This window comes from Enhydra lutris, unplaced genomic scaffold, assembly GCF_002288905.1.
Source record: "Enhydra lutris kenyoni isolate GAN:26980312 unplaced genomic scaffold, ASM228890v2 scaffoldscaffold4, whole genome shotgun sequence".
Taxonomy (NCBI): domain Eukaryota; kingdom Metazoa; phylum Chordata; class Mammalia; order Carnivora; family Mustelidae; genus Enhydra; species Enhydra lutris.
This window is the reverse complement of record NW_019154088.1, coordinates 47404014-47414087: the sequence shown is the minus strand read 5'-3', so window position 1 is coordinate 47414087 and position 10074 is coordinate 47404014. Positions and strand designations below refer to the sequence as shown.

At 33.4% G+C, this 10074-nt stretch overlaps 1 protein-coding gene across 3 annotated transcripts in view; it reads left to right on the top strand.

Annotated features, from left to right (window-relative positions):
* Window positions 1–10074, top strand: part of LOC111160889 (SOS Ras/Rho guanine nucleotide exchange factor 2) — a 79001-nt gene that overhangs the window by 26315 nt on the left and 42612 nt on the right. For 2 of the 3 annotated variants that reach the window (XM_022524291.1, XM_022524288.1), the window contains exons 6-8: window positions 1612–1755; window positions 5294–5404; window positions 8953–9051. In XM_022524291.1, the coding sequence (XP_022379999.1) occupies window positions 1612–1755; window positions 5294–5404; window positions 8953–9051 (354 nt within the window). The remainder of the gene's footprint in view (window positions 1–1611; window positions 1756–5293; window positions 5405–8952; window positions 9052–10074) is intronic. The other variant, XM_022524295.1, reaches the window with a different exon arrangement.

Genomic DNA, 10074 nt, shown 5'->3' with positions numbered 1-10074 from the left:
TTTTTTTTTTTTTTTTTTTTTTTTTTTTTTTTTTTGGTACTTAATGTTTAGTTTAATGTTTCGTAGCAGCTCCCACTGGACACACTGCTTTAAGTAATTGCATTTTGTCATTTTCAAAGTACTGTCTGTTTTATGTGACCCTTATAACACTCCTCTGAGATGGATAAGACAGGTATTAATATCTCTCCCTCACTGAGATGAGGAAACTGACACAAAATGATTCTGACTTGGTAGGTTAGTTACAGAGGTTGATCTTGAGTTCGAGTTCTTTTATACCACAGTATATCTGGTTCTAAAAATAAATACCTAGCAGATACTGGTAGCTTATTTTATCTTCTTTGCCCCATTAGTTTTCATTCCTCATGAATTAATTTTTATGGGATCTCTTCTCATTGATAGTGCTGATTTGGCAGAAAATTTCTGTCATGATACTGAAGGGTTAAGAGAAAGAGGGAATTCCTTTTTTCTCTTTATATTGTATCTTTTTTAGCTTTTGTTAGCATTTAAATATGGAGTCACTATATTTACTGTATTTTTTTCTACTGTATTTTTTAGTCTCAAAATACTGTAAACTTTTGAGGTAAAGACCATCTGAGATCAGAGCATAGTACTCAGCAAATATTTGATAAAGCAATGAGTGACTTAAAACTAATCTTAATTTACTCTTTTAGGCCCTACCCCTTTGTCTTCAAGACGCTCACAGTTATGGAGAACCTAATATATGCCAAGAGCAGTTTGTAGAAATCATCTCATTTAATGCTACTAGGAACCTTATGAATGAATGTAATAGATCAGCTGTGTGACCTTGAGCAAATTACTTAACTGCTCTGAGCTGGTTTCCTCATTTGTAAAAATGAGGATGATCATAGTGCCTATGTAATAAGGCTGTTAGGAGATTACATGCCAAGTACTTATAATAGTGCCTGAAACACAGTAAGTGACCTACTCCAGAGTCATTTATCTAACAGGTGTGGGGCCAAGATCCATGCTCAGGTCTGTCACGTTCCATAGCATGTAATGTTTCCATTACAAGATAGAAGAGTGATGATAGTTGACCATAATCTGCATAATTAGTCATATTGGTCTGTGTCCAGAAGACTTAACTTTTCTTAATTCAGATGTAATTCACACATGGAAGTTTGAATTAAGTCTTAATTTGTCCCCAAATTTAGGAGACAGGTCACAAATTATGAAACTCAATTGTATTTGGATTAGGAGTCATGTCTTCATTTTGAACCCAGCTTTTGTTAACTAGCTCTGTAAGACCTTGATCAAGGTTTTTATCCTTTTAGCCAATTTTAAAATACTCAAATGCCAGGATTCTCTATATAAAGAGTTGCTTAGATTTATTCACTATAGGAGATTCTAGAATTGTTGAACAAAACTATCTGCAATCTGTATTTCCCAGTAAATTTACTGTGTGTAATCCAGAAGGTTTTTTAAATTTTGCTTTTATATTCATGATGGACTTATGCTTTGTTATAGAATATATGCCATGGAATATATTAGTATGCAGTTGGATGAAAATGCACCCTTAACGCTTACATTACTTATATTTAGTAATTGTTAAACTATTTCAACCTCACATGTCTTAACTTCTCTTTTTTTCAGGATATTGACAGGATTTTCAGTAACATTTCAGATATACATGAATTAACTGTGAAACTTTTAGGTTTGATTGAAGACACAGTTGAAATGACTGATGAAAGCAGTCCTCATCCGTTAGCTGGAAGCTGTTTTGAAGATTTGGCAGAAGTAAGTTTACCAAACTATTTTGTAATTCTCATTGGAGTTCTAGATAGTGTATTAAAAAATTTAATAAGATATTCTCTGTGAAAATTAGAGGATGTTCCTGACTGCTATAAAACAATACTTAAGATTGAACCAGTAGCAAATTGAAATTATATTGTCTATATTTTTAGTGACATTTATTTTATAGTGTATTATAGTATATTTATGATAATATTTATAGTGAAAGTTGGTTGGGTAGTAACATTTAGGACTTTTTTTAATGGCACACGCACCTAAGGTGAAAGAAAATAGATTCTTTTGACCGTAGCTGTTTAACTTTTGTAGATTTTGGTCTTAATTTCCAAAACTTGAAAAGGAGGTTTATATTTTAATTTTTTCCCAAGGTGAAAATCATTTTGTCTTTTAAGTGATGATTATAAAAATAATATAGCTCATTGTAAAAATATTCAGAAAAATAGAGGCAAGTATAAGATGAAAGTCACTCAATTTTGCAACACCCAGAGATAACTTATCTTTACAACATATATTATTATTTTTAAAGATTTTATTTATTTATCTGACACAGAGAGAGAGATCACAAGCAGGCAGAGAGGCAGGCAGAGAGAGAGGGGGGGAAGCAGACTCCCCACTGAACAGAGAGCCCGATGTGGGGCTTGATCCCAGGACCCCAAGATCATGACCTGAGCCAAAGGCAGAGGCTTTAACCCACTGAGCCACCCAGGCACCCCATACAACATATATTATTTAATCCTTAAAAATATTTTTCTATATATAGATTCAAACCCGTGTATTTACAAAAACAGACTGTTACTATTTTTTCCTGTTTTTTTTTTTTTTCCCCTAAAGATTTTATTTATTTATTTGACAGAGAGAGAGATCACTAGTAGGCAGAGAGACAGGCAGAGAGAGAGGGGGAAGCAAGCTCCCCTCTGAGCAGAAAGCCTGACTTGGGGCTTGATCCCAGGACCCTTGAGACCATGACCTAAGCCAAAGGCAGGAGGCTTAACCTGCTGAGCCACCCGGGCACCCATCTCCTATTCTTAATATATCATGAACATTTTCCATTTTCCATGTTAATAAAAAGACTTCCACACGTTTGTTTTTTTTTTATTATATCAGTTGAAGTTTAGTTGACATACAATGTTACATTAGTTTCAGGTGTGTAACATAGAAATTCAACAGTTCTGTACTTTACACAGTGTTCATTGCCAAATGTATAGTTATCTTCTGTCACCATACAACATTATCAGTGTTGTTGACTATATTACCTATGCTGTACTTTTCATCCCTGTGATTTACTCAATAGAGGTTTGTACCTCTAATTCCCTTCACCTATTTCACCCACCCCCTCACACTGTTTTTTAAGTCTGAATCAGTACCATGTTATATGGAGACACCATAACATATTTTAACTCCTTACTATTAATAAATGAATATTTAGGTTGTTTCCATTTTTTGTTATTGTAAACAATATTACAACAAATATATTTATACTGTCTTCATAGTCTAATAATTATTTTAGGATGTATTGCTAGAAGTGGAATTGTAGTATTAAAAAGAGGATATTTTTAGAACTTCAAAACATTTTACCAAATTTACTTCCAAATAAGCTCTAATAGATACTGCTCTTTCCCCCACAACTCTAGTTGTTATTCTGTTCATTTTTGCTAGTCTAATGAGGGGGGGGGAAGCTTTTATTTTTTAAAACTAATGTTGAATATCTTTGTATATTCATCAGCCATTTTTATTGCTGTTGGAAAATGGCAACAACAACAATAAAAGTGCTTTCTTTAGTTTTCATGTAGAAGATTTTCTAATGTTACAATCTTTGCCTATATTTTCTTGAAAGTATAGATCACTTTTATTATATCATTTTAGAGACAATTAAACTGATAGTAGAGAAGTATTCGCTTACGGATACCTAAGCAAAATATTCAGCCTTAATTTTTATTAGCAAGTTTTTATATTGTGATATCTTAGCATATTAATCTGTAGCCAGGTTGGTTGCTATTCTTTTAAAGATATCATGGTTCATGGGGCGCCTGGGTGGCTCAGTGGGTTAAGCCTCTGCCTTCGGCTTGGGTCATGATCTCAGGGTCCTGGGATCGAGCCCCACATCGGGCTCTCTGCTCAGTGGAGAGCCTGCTTCCCCCTCTCTCTCCGCCTGCCTCTCTGCCTCCTTGTGATCTCTGTCTGTCAAATAAATAAATAAAATCTTTAAAAAAAAAAATAAATAAAGATATCATGGTTCAAAAACAGTATATTTTTTAATTTTTATTTTGTTACTGTGCTAAAATATACTTTATATAAGATTTGCCATTTTAACCATTTTTAAGTATATAATTCAGTGGCATTGATTAAATTCACAATATTATACAACCATACAACTGCTGTCTTTTTCTAAAACCTATTTATCACCCCAAACAGAAACTCTGTACTCATTAAGCAGTAACTCCCTATTCTTCCCTCCCTCCTGATCTAACCTCTGGTAACTTCCAATCTCCTTCCTGTCTGTATGAAAATAGATACTTGATATAAGTGGAATCCTAGCAATATTCTTTTGTGTCTGCTTATTTCACTTAACATGTTCTCAGGGTTCATCCATCACAGCATGTATCAGAATTCCATGCCTTCCTATGGCTGAGTAATACTCCATTGTATGTCTATATCACGTTTTGTTTATCCATTTATTTGATGATGGACACATGGTGTTTCCATCTTCTGGCTGTCGTGAATAATGCTGTAGTGAACATTGGCATACAAATATCTGTTTGAGTCTCTGTTTTGAATTCTCTTGGATTATATGTTCAGTAGTAGAATTGCTGGGTCATGGGGTAATTCTTTGATTAGCTTTTTGAGGAACTGCCAAACTGTTTTCCACAGGAGCTACACCATTTTATATTTCCACTGCCGGTAGATGAGGATTTCAGTTTCTCTCATCCTGGCCAATACTTGTTATTTTCTGAAAAACATACAGTATTTTTAAAATACAAAAATGAAACAAGTCTCTTAGTTATAACTAAACACTGGGAATATTGATTATTGTCAAGTAATAGAAACTTATTGAAATACAAACATTTACAAATATGGACAATTTCTGTCTTGTTATTTTACTATATGTTAGTCTTTGCTTTCTTTTTCTAATGTTGAAAAGTGTAGAGTGGATAAAATAGTAGTACCAGGTTTTGCTTCCTTGGAGAGTGTCTTAGGTGTAAACTCACTTTAACCTAGGTAAGCCTAACTGAAATTTCAAATCCCAACCTTGTTTTACTAATAAATACTCTCCATTTACTGGAAGTAAATGTGGATAAGCATTTTAATAGTTTGATAACTTATGGCCGCAAATTCAGTGACCGGTTTTAAGATCGTGTATCATTCAAGATCATTACATACATTTTAGAAAATTTCCTAGTTATTGTTTGTCCCCAGAAAGTTTTGAAACCTACTTGAGAACTTGAATAAAAATTTACTATTAGATAACCTGCCATATTAGTAGAAAAGATGTTCTTTTAAACCTAACACATTCTTCTTTTTTAAAAAGGAGCAAGCATTTGATCCTTATGAAACATTATCACAGGACATTCTTTCTCCAAAATTTAATGAACATTTCAGTAAGTTGATGGCCAGACCTGCAGTGGCTCTACACTTTCAGGTAAACTTAAATTGAATGTTTGTTTTGTGTTTTTGTTTTTTTGTTTGTTTGTTTTTATAAAGCAACCAAAGAAATAACTCACCATCTTATTCTTCAACATTTGTAAGTTCTGGAATCCTTTCATAAAGCACATAAAGAACTAATTCACCAGTCCTTCAAAATCTATTCATTGTAAGCTTGTTTTAGATTGTCTTCTGTTTTTTTGTTTCAAGTTCTTTCAGTCTGTCCTAAATGTAGAAATCTTCTACAGAATATTATTACACATACTGATTGACTACAAGAATCTGGCACATTCTAGATCTGGGATATAGAAATTAATATGCAGAGCTCTTTCAGGATCTTATTCCCTACAGGAGCAGGAACAGAAATCATAAAGACTGGAGAATATCCTCATGTAATACCCATACTGACTTCTCTACCAGGCCTGTAACTTAAAGGAGATATTAATGGGGACTATACAAGTTAATTGATTCAGTAATGCAGTTAGATAAAATGAAAGGAAGTGGAGAGACAGAATTACATTTTTACCCTTTCAACAGCTAGCAAAGGTTAGTTACACTGGCATAGATCCTTGACTTTTTACTGCTGTAGAAACATTCTGCATGTAGACTAGCTCTCTTCCCTTAGCATGTAAATATGGTCTTTATTGTCCTAAAACCAGCAAATAAATAAACAAACAAAACTTTCCTCGCTCTAGCTGTTGCCCCTTTCATTTTTTTCGTTTTTAGCCAATTATCTTCATATTACTTTTTACCCTTCATTATCAAACTGTTACCATCTGTATTCTGATCAGGATAGAACACTAAAAGCTGCCCTTGAAAATGAGCTTAATTGCCATTGTTTGGATATTTTGATTTCCAGTGGATATTTTGATTTCCTATTTATACCTGTACTATTTGTTTGTTCCCTCCTTGTCCTTTTGGCTCCCATGATACTTCCTCCTAATTTTGATCTTCTTTAATTTCTTCTTAGTCTCCATAATTGCCGATGTTTTTCAGCTTCACTTATCAGCCCCCCCTTTTCTGCCCTGCTGCACTCTTTGAGTGACTTTATCTGTACATTCTGTTTTAGCTGCTGCCTGTATGCTGGTGACTTCCTATTTGTATTTTCAAGCCGTAACACTCTTATGAGCACTGTGTGTGTGTGTGTGTGTATACACTTTCATATAACCAGGTTCCCTTTGAACTAACTCACTTGGATATCCCACAAGTATTTCAAATATAACGTGTTCAAAACTGAACTTAAAATCTTCTCCCTGCCTTCTTTACTGTAAATTCCCATTATTGTCTTCTACTGTATTCAATAACTTGTCAACTTGGAATAAAATTAACCTAATTTTCAAAACTTACTTCAATGAAGAAATAATTTTCTTAAGCTAAATCCTATATATTCATATAAACCATAAAGTAAGTGTTAGTTAAATGGGACAGTATACCTGTAAGATCTTTGCATAATCATTATAAGTACTCACAACATTTGTTTCATTCCTATTTTATTAGGAATTCTTACTGTGGGATTTGAATGTTTTTGGACTCAATTATTTAATTGTGGCTCCAGATATACAGTGAAATTTAAAGACTTAAATAAAATCCCTTTTCATGCCAAACTCACTTGTACTGTATTAACTTTACAAAGATCTATTCAGGGTAAGGTGAAGAAGGTAATGCTTCATTAAAAAAAAACATAAAAACAAAAAACTTCTTCAGAAATATGTAGTGCACTCTAAGAATATTAGCTTAGGAGTCAGAACTTCTGCCTTTGGGCCAATCAATAATTGTGGTATCCTGAGCAAGTTACTTAACCTCTGAGACTTAGTTTGCTAATTTTGACATGATGATAATGTATATCTGTTACGGTTTTTGTGAAAATCAAGTAGGAGTACACTAAGCACATTTGGTGTATATTAAAATACTCATTAACTTGTTTTATTTATAGTTCTTCACTATAAGTACACATTGCATTAGCACTTTAGGATTCACTTTAGTAGCCATTTCAGTGCCAATTAACAAAATAGCTGATCATATAGACTTAATTTTAAAGTTTCATCTTGGTTCCAGGTAAAGCATTATATATAAAATATATAAAAATAAATCGGGTGAGTCACATCACTATCTTTCATTATATGATGAAAGAAATTAATCTTTAGGAGAATAAGTTGACTAAGCATATAATTGTAATAGGTCTCTTGAACAAATTATAATTTAACTTCAGTTAACAATTTATGAGAATTATGGGAGTGTTTGCCTGTGAGGATACTTTTAAGAAGTAACATATGAGATTCTTTCCACATATATTGCTGTTGTCTCTATTTATCTGATGAGGAGAAATAACCGTTTAAATAAGTCAACCTGATGACATTTAAAATCAACATGAATAACTTTTAAATCCCTCAAATTTTAGAAAATCATTTATTTACAGATAATTAGTTTTCAGAACTGGGGTATACCTACCCCTAGCTGTACACTAAGATTTTTCAGGTGATATAAGGGCACAGACAGTCATAAGGGAATCCGTTTATAGCCTGGCTGCTACCTTGTTTGTGTTTTTGTATTCTCTTTTTCAACTTCTCTTAAGGCATTATGCCTTGCCATATTGAATTTCCCATTATGTGTTGATCCAAGGTATAAAAACCTGCAGGGTTCCAGCCAGGGGGAACAAAAACCTTTTGCTCTTGTAGGAGAGTTCATTGAGTACAAAGCAAAAGGATTTTTAAAAGCAGGAGATAGGGTAATTGTGTTAAAAATAAAAACTTGTAGTAGCTAAAATGTCATGTCATATCAAACTATATCTTGCCATATCTAGGAATTAAGAAGTGAGATCATTTACAAGAGTTAATATTAATTATATTTAAAAGTACGTCATCATTCATTGGACATTAGAATAAAGGAGAGGGGAGGCTTGTGAAGTTCTCATACTGGGGATACGGTGTTAGAAGCAGTTAGAGATTCTTCCAGATGCTTCCTGTACTTCGAACTGTGACATTAACAGAATGTATGTTTGACCGTAAGAATGAAGTTAGACTTTGTGCAGAAATTATCTGATCTAGCTCTTTATTTTGACAGTGAAGATTGGCTTTGTCAATGTAGATATATGACAAGTATTTTTCATAAAATAAATAAGCTAAATCTGAAGTTTATTTAATCATTTGTGAAACATATTTAAGTCACATCTATGATATACAATATCCCAAAAAATACATCCTTCATAACCACTTAAACTTAAAACATTTCAAATATACGAGAGAGTGCATAGCTTTCAAAATTTTTTCAGGGTATGGGGAAGCAAAAGCTTTTGAAGAAAAGTTGTATAGGACTGCTGTGAAAGTTATTTTTGCTGTATTAAGAGATGAAGAAATGTATGTATCTATCTAATAACTTAGAGGAAAAAACCCTTCATTTTATAGCACTTTAATTTCCATGTAGAACATGCTTTCTGTTATAGTTTTGGTTAAGTCTGTATCTTGTATTTTTATAAGGCATTTCTGTTAGGCATTGCTGTTATATATTCTTGATACCAGAGATATACAGTTGTATCTTTTTGCTTTGCAGTCCATTGCTGATGGTTTTAAAGAGGCAGTTCGTTATGTCCTTCCACGCCTTATGCTGGTGCCTGTTTATCATTGTTGGCACTATTTTGAATTATTAAAGGTAAGGTGAAGCCTTCCTGAGCCAAAAGTACTTGCATTTATGAGACTTAAGAACAAAGGTTTTTTTTTTGTTTTTTTTTTCAAGATTTTATTTATTTGAGAGAGAGAAACTAAGCATGAGCAAAGGGGAGGGCAGAGGCAGAGGTAGAAGAAGGCTCCCGGAGGAACAGAGATCCCAGTGTAGGGCTCAATCTGAGGACCCTGGGGTCATGACCTGAGCAGAAGGCAAATGTTAATTGACTGAGCCACCCAGGTACCCCAAGAACTAGTTTTTGATCTGGTCATATTATTTTTAATACTTTTTATTCATTAAAAATAAAGTATCTTAAATATCTACCTTCTTTTCCATGGAGAAGAGCCTATATTTTTTGTTTTCATATCATTACCAAGGGTAGGAAGGGGAAAATATGCCTTTATCTGTCATTTCATAATACAGAATTTCAAAGTACTAACATAGACTCCTTTCTTACTACTTTTTGGAGTAAGATTTAACTCTAATGGAAGTAATTGATAACTTCTATGTATAACATTGGTCTAAATTTCCATCTTGTTTTAACTTATTAAGAAAAGCACTTTTAAAGTTGACTTTTTTTTTTTTTTAACCATGCAGTATAGTATTCTTCCTCTCTTAGCTAGGACCCTAACAAAAGCAATAGCTAACAAAAAATTATGTTAAAACTTGAACTCTTTTTATGTATGTATGTATGTATTTATTTATTTATTAAAGATACTATTTATTTACTTGAGAGAAAGAGAGCAAGTGCAAGGGCGGGGAGGAGCCGAGGGAGAGGGATAAGCAGACTCCGTGCTGAGCATAGACTGCAACGTGGGGCTCAGTCCCATGACCCTGAGATCATGACCTTAGCCAAAATCAAGAGTTGGATGCTTAACCTACTGAGCCATTCAGGTGCCCCATAATTTCAAAATATCTTATTCAGTAAAATTTTCTTCTGCAACTTTTAAAATTGCTTTTTAGAAGCTAGATAGCCTTCTGCCTGTGTATTTTGTATTTCTCCTTTAGAGT